Raw genomic sequence first — 23,612 nt, 5'->3', positions numbered from 1 at the left:
TGACTGATTGGATCTCTTTGCTTGTGATGGGTTGGTTGAGGTCTTCTATTTCTTCTCTGGTCAGTCTAGGTTGTTCATATGTTTCCAGGAAATTGTCCATTTCTTCTACATTATCCAGTTTGTTGCCATACAGTTGTTCATAATATCCTCTTATAATTTTTTTAATTTCTTCAGGATCTGCAGTTATGTCACCTTTTTCATTCATTATTTTGTTTATATGGGTCTTCTCTCTTTTTGATTTTGTCAGTCTAGCTAGGGGCTTGTCAATCTTGTTGATCTTCTCAAAGAACCAACTTTTGGTGATATTTATCCTTTCTATTGTTTTTTTGTTCTCTATGTCATTTATTTCTGCTTTAATCCTTGTTATTTCTTTTCTTGTACTTGGTTTAGGATTGGTTTGCTGTTCATTTTCTAGCTTCTTCAGTTGATCCATTAGTTCTTTGATTTTGGCTCTTTCTTCCTTTTTAATATATGCGTTTAGTGCTATAAATTTTCCCCTTAGCACTGCTTTTGCTGCATCCCATAGGTTTTGGTATGTTGTGTTCTCATTTTCATTCGTCTCTATATATTTAGCAATTTCTCTTGCTATTTCTTCTTTAACCCACTGATTGTTTAGGAGTGTGTTGTTTAACCTCCAGGTATTTGTGAATTTTCTAAGTCTCTGATGGTTATTGACTTCTAATTGTATTCCATTGTGGTCAGAGAATGTGCTTTGAATAATTTCAATCTTTTTAAATTTATTGAGGCTTGTTTTATGTCCCAGCATATGATCTATTCTGGAGAAAGTTCCGTGAGCACTAGAAAAGTATGTGTATCCTGTTGATTTGGGATGTAATGTCCTGTAGATGTCTGTTAAATCTAATTCATTTATCAGATTGTTTAGGTTTTCAATTTCCTTATTGGTCTTCTGTCTGGTTGATCTATCTATAGGAGAGAGTGATGTGTTGAAGTCTCCCACAATTATTGTGGAAACATCAATTGCTTCCTTTAGTTTTGCCAATGTTTCTCTCATGTATTTTGTGGCACCTTGATTGGGTGCATAGACATTTACGATTGTTATTTCTTCTTGCTGAATTGCCCCTTTTATTAGTATGTAGTGGCCTTCTTTGTCTCTCAAAACATCCCTGCATTTGAAGTCTATTTTATCTGAGATTAATATTGCTACACCTGCTTTCTTTTGGCTGTAGCTTGCATGAAATATTTTTTTCCATCCTTTCACTTTCAGTTTCTTTGTGTCCCTGTGTCTAACATGAGTCTCTTGTATGCAACATATTGATGGTTCATTTTTTTTGATCCATTCTGCGAATCTAAATCTTTTAATTGGGGAGTTTAATCCATTTACATTCAACGTTAAAACCGTGAAGGCATTTCTTGAATCGGCCATCTTATCCTTTGGATTATGTTTGCCATATTTTTCCCTCTCTCTATTAATATCCTTTATTGTACCCATACCGAATCTCTTTAGTACTGAACCTTTCTCCAAGTCTCTCTGTCCTGTCTTTGTTTCTCTGTCTGTAGGGCTCCCTTTAGTATCTCCAGTAGGGCAGGTCTCTTGTTAGCAAATTCTCTCAGCATTTGTTTGTCTGTGAAAAATTTAAGCTCTCCCTCAAATTTGAAGGAGAGCTTTGCTGGATAAAGTATTCTTGGCTGGAAATTCCTCTCACTCAGAATTTTAAATATATCGTGCCACTGCCTTCTCGCCTCCATGGTGGCTGCTGAGTAGTCACTACTTAGTCTTATGCTGTTTCCTTTGTATGTGGTGAATTGCTTTTCTCTTGCTGCTTTCAGAACTTGCTCCTTCTCTTCTATGTTTGACAGTGTGATCAGTATATGTCTCGGAGTGGGTTTTTTTGGATTTATTCTATTTGGAGTTCGCTGAGCATTTATGATTTGTGTATTTATGTTGTTTAGAAGATTTGGGAAGTTTTCCCCAACAATTTCTTTGAATACTCTTCCTAGACCTTTACCCTTTTCTTCCCCTTCTGGGACACCAATGAGTCTTATATTCGGACGTTTCATATTATCTATCATATCCCTGAGGTCCATTTCGAGTTTTTCAATTTTTTTCCCCATTCTTTCTTTTATGTTTTCATTTTCCATTCTGTCATCTTCCAGGTCACTGATTCGTTGTTCAACTTCCTCTAGTCTTGTACTATGAGTGTCCAGAATCTTTTTAATTTGGTCAACAGTTTCTTTAATTTCCATAAGATCATCCATTTTTTTATTTAGTCTTGCAATGTCTTCTTTATGCTCTTCTAGGGTCTTCTTGATTTCCTTCATATCCCGTACTAGGGTCTCATTGTTCATCTTTAGTTCTTTGAGTAGCTGCTCTAGGTGTGTCTCTTCTGGTCTTTTGATTTGGGTGCTTGGGCTTGGGTTATCCATATCGTCTGGTTTTTTCATATGCTTTATAATTTTCTGTTGTTTTTGGCCTCGTGGCATTTGCTGACCTTGATAGGGTTCTTTTAGGGTTTGTAGACCAGTTGAAGTCCTTATCTCTAATTTATCAGATCTACAGCTTCGTGGAGTACACTTTCTCTAACTAACCAGCAGGTGGCGTCCACGAGCCACCTGTTCTCCACAAGCCAGATCTCCCCTGCTTAGCCTTTTTGGTGAGTGGGGGAGTGAGTCTTGTGGGGCCCAATTGGTGTCCCAAGCTTGCGTGTGTAGTTGGTGTTGCCTGCCCTGTATGTGGGGCGTGTTTCTGGGCAGTCGGGGAGGGGGGGTGGCCCTAACAATCAAATCTCCCTGATGATCCTAGAGTTTTAAAGCTACTGCAATAGTCTAATCCTTCAGTTCAGTCCTGCCACAGTTTGTCTCTGCCACTGACCCACAAGTCTTTGGTATTGGCGTATGGCTCCTGAGACTTGCAAGTGGGCCCCTCTTCCAGGCTGTGCACCCCGGGTCCTCTGTTGAGGGATGACTGTGCTATGTCGCAGGTGAGTGCCGTCCCCCCAGGGCAGTTCTGGGCTGCTGGGCTGTGTTGGGAGGCTCCCAGTCTGCTCAAATGATGGCTGAATGGGGCTCTGTTAATTCACACTGCTCCCCCTTCCCAGCTCTGGGACATTCAGCTGAGGTTGCAGGGAAGGCTAATGTCCACGCCCAGTTTTGTGGTGTGTGCCTGTTATTTGAAGCACTTCCGTCACACTGGGTTGTCTGGGGCAGCTCTGGGCTATGGGGCTGGCGATGGGCAGGAGTGTTTCCTGTCCACCAGGATGGTGGCTGTGAGCGGACACCCCCCTTTTCTTGGGAAGTTGTGTTGTTTAGTGAATTTTCTCAGCCACTGGATTATTGCCTTTTGTCTCAGAGCTCTCTTAGTTCTGCTCTTGACTTGACGTGCCCAAATTTCAATTCTTTGAAGCTTTCTGTATTGAGCTTCTTAGAGTAATTGTTTTAGAAAAAGCAAAAAGGATTTAAAAAAAAAAAAAAAAAAAAAAAAAACGGCCCTCCTCAGAGATCTAATGGGTTATTGAAATGCTAATAGACAAAGCAACCAGGGCCATTAAGGAAAAATGCCCAGGGCAGAGATATCAGCCTTGCTTCGGGATTTGCATATGCGCCTCAAGGCCTGATCTCCCCCCTTCCCCTTTCTGTGTTCACCAGAACTCCAAAAATCCTCTGCTTTTATTTTGGAGTTTTTCGTGTTGTTTTTTTTCTATGCCTGTCTCCTCTCTGCTGGGCTGGCTGCTCTCAGAGTCTCTGGTGTCTGGCCTCAGTCTATCTATGGTTGGAGTTTGAATCAGTAGAATGAGTTTCCGGTAAGAGCAGCCACTGCAATTCTCCCTTCTCCTTCCTGGAGCTGACAGCCCCTCCTCCCCTGGGACTGAGCCTGGCAGGGAGGGGCGCGGGTCCCCTGGCCGCAAAAACTTACAGATTTCGCTGATCTCAGCAGTTCCACGTTTTCATGAGTGTTGTATGAAGTATGCCCAAAGACAGATTGCTCTGTGGTGTCCAGTCCACGCAGTTCCTGGCTTTTTACCTACTTTCCTGGAGGAGTAACTAAAACATACAGCTCACCAGTCTGCCATCTTGCCCCGCCTCCAAGAGGTCTTTTGTGACTGGCTTCTTTCACTTAGCATATTTCAAGATTTGTTCATGCTGTAATGTGTTATTAGTACTTCATCCCCTTTTTGGCCAAATATTACATTGTATGCACAAGCTACATTTTATTGATCCATTCATCTGTTGATGGACACTTGAGTTGTTTCTGCCTTTTGGGTGTTATGAATAAAGTGTGCAAATTTTTGTTTGAACATGTTTTCGATTCGAATGGGCATATACCTAAGTAGTTGAATCTCTGGATCTTATGGTAATTCTCTGATTAACATTTGAAGAACTGCCAGATTATTTTCCAAATTAGCTGCACCATTATACATCCCCTTTAGCAATGTATAAGTGTTCCATTTTCTCTACATCTTCATCTACACTTATTGTCTTCTTCTTATTATTATTATAGTCCACCCAGTGAGTGTAAAGTAGTATCTCATTGTGGTTTTGATGATCTTGATGGCTAATGATGCTAAGGATCTTTTCATGTGCCTACTGGTCATTTGTATTTCTTCTCTGGAGAAGTGTCTATTCATGTCCTTTGCCCATTTTGGGTTGTTTGTCTTTTTATTATATAGTTGTAAAAGTTCTTCATATATTCTAGATATAAATCTCTTACCAGATATATGATTTGCAAATATTTTCTCCCATTGTATGGGTTATCTTTTCACTTTCTTGATGGTGTCTTTTGAAGCACAAAAGTTTTTAATTTTGATGAAGTCCAATTTATCTAATTTTCTTTGGTTGCTTATTTTTTGGTGCCATATTTAATAAACTGTACCTACTCCCAAGTCACTAAGTTTTTTATTTATTTATTTATTTATTTATTTATTTATTTATTTTATTTTGAAATAAATTCAAAGTTACATGAATAGTTGCAAAAACAATACTAGCCCCATACACAGAATTCTGTCATACCCCGACCCCCCTCCTCCGATAGCTCAATCCACCAACTTTAACATGCTGTCACATCGCTATTTCTTTCCCTCCCTCCCTCCCTATCTATCATCCATCATCTATCGCTCTGTCTTCTGAACATATGAGAGCTAGCTGCACACACCCTTGAACAAACACTATAATTCACATATGTACTTCCCATGAACAAGAACATTCTTTTATGTAATTCCATTAAGCACAGCTAAGAAGTATAAGAGATTCAACAATGACACAATGCTTACATTCTACATTTCCTTTTCCTTATGTCTCAACTGTGTCCCTTCAAGCCACCTGTCCTCTACCCTCCAATCCCATCCAAGTTCATCCTTAGCATTCAATTGTCATCTAGTTAGACTGTCTTTTTTTTTTTTTTTTTCTTTTTTCAATTGTGGAAACATATATACAGCCTAAATCTTCCCATTCCACCCCCTCCCTAGCCTTACCATTAGTGGGATTAATCACATTTAGAATGATGTTATGCTCTTTCCCACCATCCATTACTAGAAATCTCCCTTCACCTCAAACAGCAACCCTACACTCATTTCTCAACTCCCCATTGCCCCTTCCCCCATTTCTCTTAACCCAAACTCTACTTTTCATCTCTATGGTTATATTCTCTGACAATTTCTTTGTGTTTACTGTGGGGCTTAAAATTAACCTCTTAAAACAATATCAATCTTGTTTTTCTTTGATACCACCTTCACTTCAATAGGGCACATAAACTATGTTCCTATACTCCTTCATTCCCCCACCTTTATATAGTTGTCTAAAATTACATATTTTACATTGAGTTCAAAACCACTGATTTGTCCTTAGAGTTTGTGTATTTTTTATCATGTAGGAAGTAAATAGTGGAGTTATAGTTCAAAAATTATTGACTACTATTTGTATTCCATTGTGTTTGGAGAATGTTCTTTGAGTATATTCAAATTTTTTTTTTTTTTTTTTAATTTCTTGAGGGTTGTTTTATGTCCCAGCTTATGGTCCCTTCTGGAGAAAGATCTGTGATCACTAGAGAAAAATGAGTGCCCTGGTGATTTGGGATGTAAGGTACTATATATGTCTGTTAAAATTCTCTATATCTATTTCTCCTTTCTTTGCCTCTCTGTTGGTAGGGCTTCCTTTAGAATCTGAAGTAGGGCAGGTCTTTTATTGCCAAAGTCTCTCAGCATTTGTTTGTCTGTGAAAATTTTAAGCTCTCCCTCAAATTTGAAGGAGAGTTTTGCTGGATAAAGTATTCTTGGCTGGAAATTTTTCTCTCTCAGAATTTTAAATATGTCATGCCACTGCCTTCTTGCCTCCATAGTGGCCACTGAGTAGCCACTACTTGGTCTTATATTGTTTCCTTTGTATGTGGTGAATTGCTTTTCTCTTGCTGCTTTCAGAACTTGCTCCTTCTCTTCAGTATTTGAGAGTCTGATCAGAATATGTCTTGGGGTGGGTTTATTTGGATTTATTCTATTTGGAGTTCGCTGGGCATTTACGCTTTGTGTGTTTATATTGTGTAGGAGGTTGGGGAAGTTTTCCCCAACAATTTCTTTGAATACTCTTTCTAGACCTTTACCTTTCTCTTCCACTTCTGGGACACCAATGAGTCTTAAGTTTGGACGTTTTATTTTATCTATCGTATCCCTGAGATCCATTGCAATTTTTTCAATTTTTTTCTCCATTCTTCCTTCTGTTCTTTCATTTTCTATTCTGTGGATTTCTAGGACATTGAGATGTTGTTCAGCTTCCTCTAGTTTCGTATTGTGAATATCCAGAGTCTTTTTAATTTGGCCAACAGTTTCTTTTATTTCCATAAGATCTTCTGTTTTTTTATCTACTCTTGCAATGTCTTCTTTATGCTCTTCTAGGGTCTTCTTTATGTAGCTTATATCCTGGTTCATGGTCCTCTTGATGTCCTTTAAATCCTTTGCCATGTTTTCGTTCTTTGATTGTAGTTCTTTAATTAATTTTGCAAGGTACATTTCTTCCGAAATCTTGATTTGTGTGTTTGGAGCTGGATTCTCCATATTGTCTGGTTTTATCATATGCGTTAAGATTTTCTGTTGTTTTTGGGCTCTTGGCATTTGTTTTGTTTGATAGGTTTCTTTCAAGTTGTATCAGAAAAAAAGGTTATCGATCTAATTTTTCAGAGACACAGTTTGGTGACGTACACTTTCTCTTATTAACCAGCAGATGGCATCTGTGAGTCTTTAATTTGTTAGAATTGCAGCTTGGTGACATACACTTTCTATAACTAACCAGCAGATGGCATCCGTGAGTCACTTATTCCCTTCAAGTCAGTTCTCCCCAACTTTGTGGTATGTGGGGATCTGATTCTTTTGGGGTCCAATTGGTGCACTTAATTTGGGTGTGTTGTCGTTGCTGTCTGCCCTCAATGAGGGGTGTGTGCCTGAGTGGTTAGGGAGGAAGGGCAGGTCTAACAATCAAATCTCCCAGGTGTTCCCGAAGATTTAAGGCTGTTCTCTGCCGCTGACACAAAAGTCCTTGGTATTGGCGTAGGTTCCCTGGGATTTCTGAGCGGTTCCCCCCTCCGTGCTGTGCTTTTCCAGGACCTCTGTTGGCGGGGGGTGGGGGGCAGGCTGTGCCACGTCACAAGAGAGCGCCGGCCTCCAAGGAAGCCCTTGGCCGCCGGGCTGTGTAGGGGCGTTCCCAGCCCGCTTCAAACATGGTTGAATGGGACGCGTTAACTTCCCCCTTTCTGCACAGCTCTGCTCTCCCAGCTCTGGGACAATCAGCTGTGGGTGTATTCAAGGCCACTGTCCACGGCTGATATTGTGTCGTGTGAGTGATGCTGCGGGAAAGACTCCCTGTCAGGCTGGGTTTCTTGTCTCGGGTCTGTGCTGTGTGTTCCAAGTCACTAAATTTTAAACTCATGTTTTCTTCTATCATTTTTATAGTTTTAGCTCTTACATTTAGCTCTTTGATCCATTTTAAATTAATTTTGTATATGGTATAAATTTTGTATATGGGATCCAACATCTTTCTTTTGTAAGTGGGTATAGAACTTGTTCTAGAACTGTTTGTTGCGAAGACTATTCTTTGTCCACTGATTGTTTGACACCCTTGTTAAATATCAGTTGACCCTAAATGAGGCACAGTAAAATTTTAGAGCCTTAGATCTACTGGAATTATGCGCCTACCATTATAATGAGAATAATACAAGGTAGAATTATTAACCTCAGTCTACTTCAATAGTTTTTATTCTAGATATATTTGCAACTCCAAATTTGGTGTGTATGTGAGTGTTGTGAGAATGAGAAGTGATGAGATAGGGATGAATGGAGAAGGCTAATGCTTTACAATGCAAACACTTCAATTTAAGAAACTTACTTGGCAAAATAGTCTTATAGCGATTTTTAGTTCCATGCCGTGGAATATCAATTTCTTTGGGATCCACAAAGTTCATTGGTATTTCCTACAAAAAATAAATGATATCAAATTTGTGTATCTTAATGTTGCCATGAAGAAAATCTTCACAGAGGGCTATCAGCTCTACAGTCTATTGAACTTCAAAGTCATTTATAAAATAACAGGCTCCCACCTCTGGTTGGCCCACACCCTTCCTTTCATAAACACACTGGCTGCACCCTGACAAGCTGACTTCTAAGAAATAACCCTGTGTGTTAGTGAATACCATTTTATATGTAGTTACTAAAGAGACAAATAAAACTCTGATTAGATTTTGAAAATCCTGTTCTGACATATTTGCTGAAAATATATGAACAGGTGGCTGGAAAATGGATTTTTTAGTAATGAGTTCAATTTTTTTCAAATCTTTATGTAAGTTCAGTAACAAAAATTTCATCATCATGGATTCACTTTTAACATTAATTCTGACTTTTTTAGGATTGTTAAAACCTCCCTCCTAATATAGTAAACAGAGCTTTTTTGTTGATTCAAGTGATTACTATATGGTGCATTTTTTGTATTTAGGAATGGACATTTTGTATTAAGGAATTGGATTGATCCAGTTCCATTTGTGGTGCTATATTCAATATTTTAGTGAAGTACATCCAAACACTGTTGTCTCCCACTTAGAAAGAATCCAACATTCTTATTTGGTCAAAATGGACGCCATGCACCTCAACTGATTGGTGAAGGGAAAAATTAGAGTGGAAATGGTTCTATAGAAATGCATTAGACCTAAAAATGTGAGCATTTGTAGCTGACTGGGACAAAGAAGCAATAAGACAAAGTTTTTTTAAAAAGTCCAAACAAATATTTGAGGATTTGATTATATAAAATAATATGCTCTCTGATTTAAAATTCTGATTAAGATTATTTAGCTAAGATTAATATGAAATAAAATAACATTTAATGATTGATAACTACTAAATCCTTAGGTTACATAAAATATTTTCATCATTTAAACTTTCTCCAGTGGAAAATATAACTCACTAATAGCCTAGTATTCATTGAGATGAAGGAAATTATCTTTAAATTAATTTAAAGTGTTGTAGTTTCAGTCAATATGAAAATTTGAGTAAGCCCAGACTATATTATGGACTTGAGATTTGGTCTACAGAGAGGAGCAGGTTAGTTGTTAATATCATTTCCTAAGCTTGTGCTATTTTGATATTTATAATATTCTTCCCTACTTTCTGCTCCAATGAAATGTTTTAACTTCTCAGCTCAAAATACTAAGATAAATAAAATTGTTGAATGTTCAATAGGAACCACATGTTCAAGTTTGGCAATTTCAAACAAATCAGACTGTTTTGGCAAAACCATGAAGTAGGCATTGTTTTTATTCCTCCCCTGCTCCTTTCTTCTTAACTCCTTTTTTCCTGACACACTCTGACAATTTGTCATATTCCAACATCCTCTCTCCTGTGTACTCCATGTTGTCCCCACCTTTCCTTACAGGGAAGCAGGCTATGTTAAGGACTTATTTCATAGAACAAATTACTATCTGCAGTTCTAGAACAGAATACTAGCTGCACCTTTGGCTAGCTGTGTGATTGTTGACTATTTCTTTCATCACTTTAAGTCTCTGTAATCTAATTAAAAAAAAACTCCATGTCTATATTTTACTTTGGACACTTAAAATAGTTGATAGAGCTAAAGGCAGATCTAACACGTTGCTGAATCTTTCATGATAAGCTGAACAAATATATGGCTGAAGATGCAAAAACTAACTAACAAAGCAAGGTGACCTACAAAATACACATGCTCCTGGCCAACAAAAGACCTAATCTGACTCAGTGATCTCTAGGTAAGCATATTTTCATGAATTATGCTATTACCAGCCGTACTGATGAGTCTAAAACAGAACTCACAATCATTTTTGGCCCACATTTGGTCTTCCTCCTATGTTCCTTATTTCATCAAAGGACATCATCACCCTCACCTTGTTGTTTAAGTCAGAAATTGGTGTGTCATCCCTGATTTCACCCTTGCCTTTATTAGCCTCATCCAATCAATGCCCACTCTTGCAGATTCTTAGAGATTCTCTCCTTTTCCACTGCTACCATCTTAGTTTAGACCACCATCAGAGTATCACAGGAATATCTCTAGGGACTCCAAACTGCTCCTTATACTTCCTAATCCATTGCATGTAGAGTGGTCTTTCTAAACATGCGACAGAGTCCAAACTCCTAAATATATGTTGAAACCCAGGTTTCTTTTATACCTCCTAGATTTAACCTTTGCCACTCCACACTTGATTTCAATTGTCCAGTCAAACTGAGCAATGCAATTCCCCAAACAGTGACAGCTAGGCCATCCCTTCTTCCTGGAATGCTCCTCCTCTGCTTAGCTCCTTCTTGTCACTTTTTTGCTTGGCAAACTCTTACATACTCTACCTTGATTTAGCTATCACATGTCAGTTTGGATGCAACAATAGCTGGTGATAACAAGGGTGGACCCAAACCCATTGCACTTAATCTTTTGAACTGTAACCATTTATTACTACACGCCACTTGTGGGTAGGGCACTGTCATTTCCTTATGTGTCCCTAGTGCCTAGTATATCAAAAGTCCTACTGAAGAGTGAGTGATAAACAGCCGGCTCACCATGAATTCACTCTGGAGTAAATGTGAACTTGCCACGACGTCCCTCAGCTGTGACCTTGTGAGGATCCGGCTGGCTGACTGCAGGTACTCCATTGCTACCTTCTCCCGAGGGGTTGTTACAGCCACAAAGGGTTCAACGTTCCCCAAGCTACTCATGTCCAATGTAAGAGATACGTTGGACCCTCGCCTGCATTGGAGAGGAATGACAGGCTTGAGCACCACATGGATTATTTTGATTGAACAAATTTGTCTTTCTGTACATGCACACAATTCAGTGAGAACTTTTACAGAAATAAGAACATCTTTTCTCTCATGGCCAAGGTTGAGTCTAGCAACTATCCATGCTTCCTTTATGGAAAATTGACAACTTCGTTGTTGGAAATAACTCTGAATTGACAAAATGCACTATAATTTATTAATGGGTATCCTTGTCACTGAAACAATGGGATGGTTAATAATACTAAATTGAAAAATTGAGGAAAAGTAAACATCATCTTTGAATTGAGAAATCAGATATAACACAAATCAACTTTATTTATATGCTTGTTGGAGGGTCTAGTATATAAATACTATAGCCATCTGATGCTTTTTAAATCAAAATGCTATACTCACGATTTTCCTGGAGATAGGATGCTCAGAGAGAAAAAAAAGATCTCTTTATTTTAGTTTAAATTATTGCCATCAAAATAGAATTTAGAAATTTAAAAATGTATGTATTTTTGTATAACTTCTGAGTGAATCCCTAGAAGATAGCGTCTGTGTCCTGCATATTTATGCATGCATTTATTTCATTCTGTGATAAACTTATAAGGGACCATAAAGATCACATACCCTGAGTTACAATTTATCTTCATTCTAATTTTCCTGCTCATATTGGGATGTGAGATGGGGGCTTTTCCAATTTATATAGGCTTCTTGGGTCCTGGGTAGAAGGAGGGTCTTGGCTCCACATTAGCTGTGTGGAGCCAAGGAGTAACTATAAAATAACATGTGAAGGACTGAGGGTCAATGTCAGAGATTGTGTTCAAAGAATTTTTTAAATTAAAGGGGCTTTAGGTGTGTGCCAGGAGCCTAAATATGGTGCCAGGTGCTTGGTATACAAAGGAAGTGGAGAACAGGAAGTGGAGAACAGAAAGTGGAGAACACTGTTTTCTCTCAATGGTGTTTACATGCTTATTATGGCGTAATCCATCAGAAAATGTTCACATGACTCAGCTTAATTTTAAACAATGGAAAATTATTAGAATACACCAAAGGAAAAAAATCCATTGAACAAAAATTATCAGTTGTATATTCCTCTGAATCTGCCTCTGGTTGGAGCTTTGGCTCCATTTTATAAGTTTGATATGTAATGTCATTTTTGTTAATTTCGAAGTGTTTTGTAATTGTTGTTTTAATTCCTGCTTTAATTGATGTTTATTTAAGTGTTTGCCCATTTATTTTCCTTATTAATTTCTAATTATAGTACACTGAGGTCAGAGAATGGCTTGACTTCTAATGTTTGGAATTTCTCGATTCTTTCTTTGAAATATGAGTTGTGATAAATTTTCCTAAATAGTTCATAAATGCTCTTTTTTGGCAATGGCTTGATTATATTTCTATTTATTAATCTACTGACATACATATTGCCATACTGATTATACTACTATCTATTATTAAAGACATTATTATAGTTCATTTATTCCTTACTGCATTTATCAAAGCCTAAGAGATATATGTGAATTTTCTGCAATAATTGTGCTTGTCATTTCTCCTTATATTTCTAGCAGTTTTGCTTTATATATCTCAACCACTAGGTTATTTGACACAAAAAGAATCATAACTATTGTATCTTCACTGTAAGTTTTATCAATATGTATTATTTTCTTTCCTCTTCCTGTTAATTTTGTTTGGCCTCAACTCTGACTTTGAAAATAGTAATATTGCCATACCTTTTATCTCTATATCCTTTTGGCATGTTCTTATCCTATTATAAAGTTTGGATCACTGGGATAGGGATTAAGGGATAGTATTTAGGGTACCCCATAAAATATTATCTACACAATAGAGGGATGTTTGCTTTCCCCTTCTGTTTTTTTTTTTGGTTGCTGGCTGATGGAGCGCCTGTGTTTTCTGAATAGAAGGCAAACAACTGAGTAGGAACAAAGGGTGCTTCTACGTTCAGGCCAAGAATTTTAATCTATTCTTAGTGGGAAAGCAGTTTTTAAAGTTTCTCAATCCAGTTTTTCTGGCTTTAAAATTATTAGAATTTCCTTCCTGATTCTGATAATGCGTTGTTTATTGGCCTCAGTTTTTAGTGTATTTGTGAGAAATTGGCTTTGGCTGGGTTCATAGATATTTTACTAAGGAGTTGGAAAAGGCTGCTTAAGGGATTGCTAATCAGATGTCATTTTAAGCCATTATTCCGTTTAGGCAATTTTCAGGCCCCAAAGACAAAAGTGTCCATTTTCCTTTGGATGGGAAATGCCCAGGGCTACAGTGGTTCACTAGAAGCAAAGCCTCTTCCATTGAGAGTGATCCGAGTAGAATGTGTGAAGGGGCAGGCATTTGGTGGGGGGGAGGGGATAAGAAGGGCTTAAAGTACACGTCCAATAGAGATATTTTTGTTAAAGGGCATTTCAGAGAGAAAGTCTGGAAGGAGAAAAAGTATAGGAGCAGGAAATGATAAAGCATCTTTGAAAAATGGCATATAAGCAGTTTTAGCTAGAGTTCAGTTGTATAAAACTGTATTTTGGAATTGGGGAGAAGGTTACATAGAAGAGAGAGATGAGGGAAAAGCAAGAATTGTAGAAGGTACAAGACTATGAAAAATCTGTCCAAATACAGAAAAGAGAATCCATAACATCAGGTTATATCAACCTCTGATTGTGATTCCCATAGCATACCCAGCTCAAACCTGGGAGATTAAAACCCTCTGAGATCCCATGTTCAAGGTCCATTTGATTTAGAGGGTAAATAGGCTAAGGGCTCTGTGGTAAGTTGAGAGCCTTGAAATCATTTTTATATAAACTGACTTTGTAAGGAAGCATGACTTTTGTCTGGCAAAGGAAGGAAGAAAGGAAACTAATATTTATTAAACATCTATTATTTGCCAAGCACTGTTCTAAGCACTTTCACATACGGTATCTCAATTAATCTTCATAGTGACTCTGTAAGATAGCTTATTAATATTTCTAAGACAATTTACTGAACAATACAGAGAAGATACATTTTGTAAGTATGGTAATATTGGAAATATCAGGTTTAATTAGCTATCACTTTTACTTTTTACCATTTTACAGGGGAAGAAATAACTTATTTAGAAACACAATAGTGGATCAGGGGTTCAATCCAAGTTAGAACGTAGAGCCCAATGTCTTTCTGCTTTGCTAACCAGAAGAAGTTGGGAGTCAACTGCTGGGAAGGAGGATCAAGGTAACTGAAGAGTAATGTGGAGCTTGTATAGATTTCAGGTTATGCAGATGGTGCTTATAGTCATGACTGGGCTCAAATCCTGCTTCTCCCATGTCCTTGTGGTGGGCCCTTAGGCAGGGTGGTTAGCCTTATTGTGTCTTGATTTCTTCCTCTTTTGTAAAATGGATAATTAGACATACCTACCTCAGACGGTTATTGAAATGGCTAATGAGATAATGTAAGTGAATACTCAAAGTCCTGCTTAATTCTCACCTTGTGCTTCTCTAAGGGATCAACTTCTAAAGACCTTTATTAAAAATTTGAAAATTGTTTATACTAAGATTAACTTTAATGATTTTTAAATCAATGTTTAAAAAATACATATTTGCCATTAAAGAAAAAAATACATCTTCTGAGATTATTTATTTATCTTCAAGTTTCCCTTTAGTTTGGCATATCCATTTCCCCTGAACCGTAAACAATTCCCGAGTGCTTCACCTCAACACCGCAGACAATATCACAAAGCTCGATTATACAGTTAAACTTGCTTAGGCTGTTGACCTTTCAGAGAGAGCATTTTCCACATTACAGACAGCCCTTAACATGGTAAATAGTCTCCTATCCTGGCAGTGAGATATTACTGTAGGTTGTCATTAACTTGGAAAAACCTTTGCTTTTGTTAATTCTTACTTTCAAAGAACAAAACATATTTAGATTAATTCACGTATTTTTGTGGAATTAGGAAATCTTACCAGTAGAATTAACTTAAAAACATTAAGTTATTTGGACACATTCTTAGTCATGTCTTGTGCTTATAGAGAAGAAGTTAAATATACACACATGTATATTAAAATGTTTATTTTTTAATTATACAGTTGTAGAAAATTTGTAAAATTTAGAAGTGCTAAAAAAGGAATTAAAATCACTTGTAGTCATGTACTCTTCACCAGATTTAAACTGCTTTTGAAGTTGGCTATTTTATAGGCAGTGAAGGCAATGGCTTATTTTTTTATTTATTTGATTAGAGATAAGGATAAATATATTTTCTTATGGCTGTTGCTAATTTATAGGTCTTTACTTTTGAAACTTGTCTATTAATGCTTCCTGATTTTTATTTTGTGACATTAATGCATTTTAATTAATTATTATAATATGTATATGTAGGATATTAATAATTTCTCAATCTGTTAGAAATAAGTTTTTTTGCCTTATAATACTAAAGATTTTTAAAAAATTATACTATATGCAAATATATTTATCTCTTCCTTTGTGCTTTCTTGCTTGAATACACAAAAATTCTTATCCCTGAAGTTTAGATTTTGTTTTTCAAGTAATGTATCAATATTTTCAACACAATTTACTGAACAATCTTGAGAAGGGATATATTTAATAAATATGGCAATACTGGAAATATTAGGTTTAGTTAGCTATAACTGAATAATGATCTGGAGGAGAAATTACCACTTTCCTGAACTATGAGAATGTGATTTTTTTCCAGAGCAGCCACAAACCAAAATGCTAAGAAGTGAAGACAGAAACAGAAATATATTTCAAAAACAAAGCAAACATAAAAAGTTAAGGGAAAATTCAAATTAAGACATTGGAAAAAAAAAAAAACTCTGAATGATTAAGAGAAAAAAAAACCAACAGAAATAAAAGGAGAACTGGCCCTTTAATAAAAACAAAGTGTGGAAAACTAAGAATTCAAACTCTTACTGAATGTTTTCCTCCTATTTTGTTGTGTAACTGTGGACAAACTGCTTAGTCTTTTTTATGCTTCATGATTGCTGCTAGACAAAAGGGAACATAATAAAAAGCTTTATCAAGTTTTCCCTGTAACACCAATTATTATTTATGCCAAAAAATAAATAAGAGGGAGGAAATTCAAAAGATACCAATGCAAACAATTGAAGGAAAAAGCAAATTCTTAAGGAAAAGTAAAAGGAATGTAATAGACAGCATGCTAATTTCAATTTAGCAAAAAGGAAAATACATATAAATATTATGAACCAGGGCCACACATCCATTTCAGCAAGAAAATGTAAACAACTCCCTGCTTAAATTGTTCAATTCTGCAACAGGTTCCCTAATGACCAAGAAGTGAAGAGAAAAAACAGCTAAAAATGCAAGAATACTACAACTGAGTGTTGGAATAGCTCAGAAAACAGGTATTTATTTTCTTGGTAGTTGGAGCTACAAGTTGGATTTTAGAAATGAGATTTAGGAAGAAGTGACTACAGTTTCCAGCATTGTGCCCATGGAATTTGCCCATTTGAATCTGTCTAATTTTCAGCCTTGGCTGCTCTTATGCAGTACATTGGCCACCAAGAATTGTGAGACTTCAAGCATGGAACCTCATCTAGTGTCCAACGGAGAGTGGAAATGGGAGTAAGAGAACAAAATGAAACAAATGATTATTTTGCCTGTAGTAGAGGAAGATGTACTTCTTAAACTGTTGGATTATGAAATTTAGTTTCAGTGGGAAATGGTGGCAGCTGCTTATTGTGAAGCCCTTGAAAAGAGAACGGAAAAACATGTGTCTTAGATTATAAGGGAACTCAGTACAAAATGAAAGCAAGCAGATTTGATCTTTGAGAGCTTTTTCAATATTAATTTTTTTGTTCTGTAAAAAAATACATAATTAGTCCAAAGTTGCCTTCATTAATAAACGCATCTAATTCTACATGACGAGAAGTAAAAACTTTAATATTGGTGTCTTCTTTGGCTCTGAAATATTAAGCCTGAAACCTTCAGTGCCATCTTTCCCATCTTGAGATATTATCATCAGTGATAACCAGTCTGACTACCTTAGCTTGATCATAAAAGGTGAGATTAAATCTACCCCACAACTTGATTTCTTTTATTTAATTTTGCTCTTTTAATTTGTCCACATGTCCACATTTTCTAGGAGACCTTTAATTAAAAAGAAAAAAAAATGAAAGAAGTTCTTATTCATTGAATAATAAAGGAGAAAAGAGACAAATTAAAAAAAAAAAGATATGAAGTGCTAGGAAAGTTAACTGTGGCATAAGAGAAAACACTTGAAAAATTAAATTGTGACAGAAATACAAAGTGTTAATAATTTTAAAAGCTGAAATAAATGAATAGGTATTGTGGCTATCTGTAATCAAATTTCCCAACAAAAATCCTGTAGGAAAGAAATGGTAATAAGTATAAATGATATGAGGCATGGGCCCGGGAAGATGATAAATGATTTTACTCTAAAGTAAAAAGAAAATCTTTTAACGTAGAAAATATTTTGGTGTGAGAAATGACTCATTTCCCTAAAAAGTGCCTCCTTCACTAGGTAGAATGTTGCTCCCACTTTTGAGGGATTATATAAGGTTTTTAAATTCATACAACGAGATGTGTACAAGACAAGGCAAAATTTATCACACCTTTGCTTTCAAAACAATAATTTAAAAAATAAGCGTAAATTGAATGTGCTACATTATTCTTAGAGCATTGACTTGGAATTTGAGTTTAATTCATTGTTCTGTACCTCATTTAAGCTCTTTGGACCTCAGAATTCTTAATCTGTAAATGGGGATAATAATAAAGCTGACAGGGTTGACCCACATTAAAAATCTTTTTCAATGTAAAAAAAAGTGAACAGTTCCAGTCTAGTATCTATCATATAATACATATATGTGAATGATTATAATAATTAATAGTAATCATGTGGAATTCTTCACACTATGTATACATGTATACATGGTTGCGTGGACACTGTATAGGTGGACACTGATAAATATTTGAAGAAGTCAAGGTTGGGAAAGTTGGTAGTGATTAACAGCAGCTTTGCACCTGTGAAGTCTGTGATATCTAACTTGGGACCATTTATCGTATCTTAAGCCCTGTGTGCTTAAAATTTATAACTTTTTTTGGGTTTCAAAAATAATACATATTCATTGTAGAAAAGCTAAAGATACAGATAAAAAAAGAAAGAAAAATATGCCACATTACTCAAGTACTCAGAGTAACTGCTAATAATAATTATGTGTCTAGGCTTCAAGTTTTTATATGTATATATATATATATATATATATCACAGAATCTAGATTTTTACTCTACATATTCTCCTATGATTTGCTTTTTTCTTGTTTTAACTAAATATATCATGAATGTCTTCATGTTGTCAAATTTCCTTAAACACTATTTTCAAACCCTATGTACATTCCATTCTATGAATGTACCATAGTTTATGTAACTGATACTTTATTTTTGGAGACAAGGTTGTTTTCAATTTTCATCATTAAGAAAAATGCAATGAACATCCTAAGTTCTAAATGTGAATTTTCATAATTATTTTTTTAATCAGGGAGTTAAAAAAATTTTTTTTTTAACAAACTCAAAATCTCTGAGTTTAGGGAAGTCACTGGATGTGGGGTGTGGAGGAGGCATGAAGACTGACTCTCAGGGCTAAAGGGCCTTGACAGCTCAGACACTCTTCATTTCTTTCAAGATTTTCTCCTTGTCTTTGGCTTTCAGCATTTTTACAATGATATATCTGTTTGTTGATCTTTTTACGTTTATCTATTTGAAGTTCATTGAGCTTCCTGGATGTGTAGGTTATTGTTTTTCAATAAATTTGGGAAAAATTTCATCCATTATTCAAATATTTTTCTTCTCTTTTCTTTCTCTCCTCTCTTTTTGGCACTACCATTACATGTGTTAGTGTTCTTAATTGTGTCCTATTTTCTCTGAGGGTCTGTTTGTTTTTCTGCATTTTAATTTCTCTCTTCTTCAGCTTGCATGATCTCTATTAACCTATCTTCAAGTTCACTAATTCTCTCTTCTGCTAATTCAAATCTACTACTAAGCCTCTCTAGTGAATTTTTTATTGTTATTGTACTTTTTCAACCCCCAAATTTCCATTTGCTGCTTTTTGAAATAATTTCTATCGCTTTATATTAATATTCTCTATTTTATGTGACATTGTCATCATACTTTCTTTTACTTCCTTAATCATTCTTTCCTTTATTTTTATGATCATAATGATTATGGCGTCTTTGAAGTCTTTTTCTGTTAAAGCTGAAATTTGGTTGCTTTCACAGGCAGTTTCTCTTGCTGCTTGTTCCTGGTGGATGGGTCATATTTTCTTGTTTCTTTGTATACCTCATAATTTTGTTGTTGTTGGAAACTGGAAATTTTAGATAATATATCATAGCAACTCTGGATATTGCTACCTACCCCACTTGTTATTGTTATTTACTTGTTTATTTGTTTAGTGATTGGCTGAGTTATTTTAGTGGAGTGCATGCCAACCACTCTCTCCACACTGCTAAGCCTCTGATGCTTTTCATAGAGACACAGATTTGGTTGTGGCCACAGTCACCCTGGGATGACAGTGGTGCTGATAGGGTTCTCTTTGCCTGACCACATCCAACTGTTCAACTCCACTAATTACCAGCCAACTGTGCTATTGTTTTCAATAATGCCTTAGGACATTAACTGCTTTATGTACTAATCCAGTCAAATTTTGGATCCTTTCAGGAACAGTTTCTGAAGTCAGTATCTGATATTTGCTCTGCCTGCAGCTGGGCTCTGCCCAGCTGTCTTAATTCTTGTTTCCCTCCTGAAAACTAGCTGGTCTACAGTTCAGGCTATATTTTTATTAAATCCATGAATTTCCTCTGAACTGCGTTTCAGTACAACCTTCACTGTTCTTGAGAGTGCTCTTAGGCTTGGACTTCTCCACATACTGCTGCAAATGAAGTCACTTGTTTGGAAGAATTTAGAGCTATCTGTTTTTGTTTTGTTTTTTTTTTTGTTTTTTTCAGGGAAGACAAAAAACAAAACTGTATTTGGAGGCCATAATAAAGGCTTAATTAGTTGTACTCTGATTTGAACAGCTAGGTTGTGCAGGAAATGTCTTCAAAATTAACCTTTTGAAATGTCCTCCAAGATTTGAGCTCTTCTAACTGTGGACTGGAATTAGGCAGAAATACGGTTCAGTTTCTCTCAAATCTTTGCTTGGGCTCCAGGCAAGGTGCTTGACTTTTTTGCCAACAAGTGGCTTATTGGTAATAGCATCTCCTCATGCTGGAGTCTTCACTTCTTATTAGGCAATGAGCCACTTCTGAATTGGACAAATCACTTAGTTAAGTATTCTAAAAACACAGAGCTATTCTAGCTAGGTTAGTGGATATGGAAAACCAAGAAAATGCTGTAGGCATTTGTAAAGGTCAGATAGTTTCATATGGAACAAGTTCTCATACTCTCTTCCAGTTAGTCAAGTTATCTGTTTTACAGCCTGATTTTCCCTCCAGGCAAAATCACTGAGCTAGGGATCTGGAGCTTGGGGTGGGGACAATGGCTTCTCTCTGAGGACACCTTCACACTAGGAACTTAGTGGAGGGAAGGACAGCAGCCTGAGGTCCCTCAGCTTGCCTCTCCAGTGTGCATCCACTGCCTTATGAGCTAGGGCAAGGGTGATCAGAGCCCCAGTATTCCCAGAGAGCCATGCCCAAGCAGGAAACTCTGTTCAATGAGCAGGGCTGGGCAGAAGAGGAAAGTCCACCTCTCAACTGTACTTGCCCAGGACTTCATCTCAACAACAGGCAGCTGGTGGCAGGATGGAAGCACTGAAGTCCTATTATCTCTGGAATAAATCTCTGACAGGGATCTGAGGGGAGAGGGAGCCCTCTGTCTTTGGCTATAGCAGTTTAGAGTGGAGGCCTTGCCTTATTGGGCTGGGAGAGGGGAAGGAAGGTGTAATCTTTGTTCAAATACCACAGACTCTTGCCATTCTTCTCAAATTTTTATAGATTTTCTTGAATAGATGTTTCTTCAGTTGCAGTTTTCCCTTTGGACCATTTCCAGAGGGTTTAAATGGTTGTTTTTTAAAAAAATAATTTTCATCAGTTCCACTGGGGAGAGTTCAGTAGAGTCCTCATGCTGTCATCCCAAAAGTCTGTCTCTCCCCTCTTCATCTCTTGCTCAGACCTTTCTAGTAGTTTCCTAGCTGTCTTCCTGACCTTAAAGTCTCCTAATTCAATATGTTTTCTTCCAGATATCACCAGACTTATGTCTTAACACTGAAAATATGATAATAAAAACCACAAATAACTGACCATTGACTAACGGAAAACCTGAAACCATAAGATGCTTTCTCCTCCTTCCTCCCCTTCTTTTTTAATTTTAATTTTGGTAATATATAGAGAGCACAAAGTTTCAAATTTTAACCATTTTAAGCATACAATTCACTGGCATCAATTATTTCCACAGTATTGTGCTACCATTATCATTGTCCATTTCCAAAACTTTTTCATCACCCCAATGAGAAACGCTACACCCATTAAGCAATTACTCTTTATTCCTCCCTCACCCCAGCTCCTGGTAGCCTCTAATCTACTTTCTGTCTATGAATTTGCTTGTTGCAGATATTTCATATAAATGGAATCAGAAAATATTTTGTCCTTTTGTGTCTGATTATTTTACTCAGCATATTTTCAAGGTCCATGTAAGATGCTTTCTAGTCTGTTCCCTGTGTATTTTCCAGTCTTATCTTCTGTCACATCCTTTTCCCTATCTATGCTCCATGCAGGCCAATCAACTTGTGGCTCAGTTTCCCGTGTCTCAAATGAGCATGCCACAACTCCTGCTTTGAGATTCAGTCCCCCAAGTGCTTGGAGCTCTCTCCTCTGAAAACTCATAATAATTTTTCCAATGTACCTACAATATATCATATTAACTAGAAATGATTCACCCTTACATGTGAACTTTTTGAGGGCAAGGGCTTGTACTTTAATCCTCCCTCTTTTTCCAGCCCTGAACACATGGAAGGCAACACTTCATTGACTGCATGGATGAATGCTTGCAGATAGTTGGCCAGGGTATTGCTATGTGCCTTCTGAAAATAAGGGAATTGGGGGAATCATGTCAGATGACAGTTTGAAAATTTAGGATGGAGAAACCAAGCTGATCTAGGTACAGTAAACGTTACAAATGATATTTGGTGTGAGTCTTATTTAAGTATCACCAAAGTCTAAGTACTAACATCAGAAAGAGCTATGGTGATTTTGTTCATAAAAAAGAAAAAAGTAGTCCTTCATTTTGTAACCAAGTATGATTAATTTTTATCTTTTTTTGGTATTTGGTGTTGTTTTGACTGTCACTCATGGTGAAGAGGCTGTTTTGCTTTTAACAAAAGAACAAAATGAAGATAGCTCTAATTTTAATTCCCAAGTTTAGTTTTTCCTAGTTAAAATAAGTAGTTAAGTAAAAAAGGTGATGTTTAAGAAACATTAATAAGTCACAATGAATAAAATATTCTTTCTGAAATGAGAAATCCTTCTTTGAATTTCAGCTGCTACACATACACACACACACACACACACACATACACACACAAACAATATTTTCTAAGTAGCACAATGCAACCAATAACTCCCTGCCTCTTTAAACAATCTACTACTGAAGAACTCTTTTAGCAATACACATTAAAACTTAATTAAATATACTCATTTACTTTCAAGATCAGAAATGACACATGATTACGATGATCCACAGAGTTCAGCTAAACTGTGAATCATCTAAAGATATGCAACTTTTCAGCCTCTTCAATTTTTTTTTTTTTTTTCACAACATCTGGTTGTGCAGCCCAAGTTTCTTAAATCAAACCCTGCAATCCTTAGGGAAGCCTTTTGGTTAAGACTTCTTTTTTTCAATTTTAAATAGCAATGAAGTACAGTTTTATACTTTAATGGTAGAGGATGAAATGCTGCTGTAAAGTAATATAACTGATACTTTTAAATCTATGTGTTAGAGGATGTGACAGAAAAGCCACAGTGAGGCAGTATGTAGATATTCTCACCTCTGGCTACAGCTAAGGTGAATGCTGATAGTGCATCTCAGGAATTAATCATGCAAAGGAGAAATTTTGACTACCTGGGGGACTCTTCCCAGAGGTATCAGTATGTTTTTCTATCCTAAAAAGTCAGACAGGTCTTTAAACTTCTTGCTACTGCTTTGCACAGATTATCAGACATTGCATGGCTGACATTCAACAGTGCATATTCATGTAATAGTAAATGGACACTTTGGAAGTCCTTGCATGAATGGAACTGTATTATCACAAAAGGGAACAGAACAGGAGCTATAGAAATATATAGATCAAGGCTTTGCTCCTTTAATTTGAAACTCTGTGCAACTGCAGACATAGTGACCATTTTCTGTAATTAGAATCTCAACAATGTCACAAGAAAGTAG

At 36.5% G+C, this 23,612-nt stretch overlaps 1 protein-coding gene across 2 annotated transcripts in view; it reads right to left on the bottom strand.

Moving 5' to 3' along the window:
* PTPRR (protein tyrosine phosphatase receptor type R) overlaps nt 1–23,612 on the bottom strand; it is a 289,941-nt gene that overhangs the window by 54,626 nt on the left and 211,703 nt on the right. For both annotated transcript variants that reach the window (XM_037847618.1, XM_037847619.1), the window contains 2 exons: nt 11,007–11,193; nt 8,323–8,407 (listed from right to left, as the gene is read on the bottom strand). In XM_037847618.1, coding sequence (XP_037703546.1) covers nt 8,323–8,407; nt 11,007–11,193 — 272 coding nt within the window. The remainder of the gene's footprint in view (nt 1–8,322; nt 8,408–11,006; nt 11,194–23,612) is intronic.

This window comes from Choloepus didactylus, chromosome 8 (assembly GCF_015220235.1).
Source record: "Choloepus didactylus isolate mChoDid1 chromosome 8, mChoDid1.pri, whole genome shotgun sequence".
NCBI classification, from domain to species: domain Eukaryota; kingdom Metazoa; phylum Chordata; class Mammalia; order Pilosa; family Megalonychidae; genus Choloepus; species Choloepus didactylus.
The sequence above is the reverse complement of the archived record's forward strand: the minus strand, read 5'-3'. Positions and strand labels throughout refer to the sequence as shown.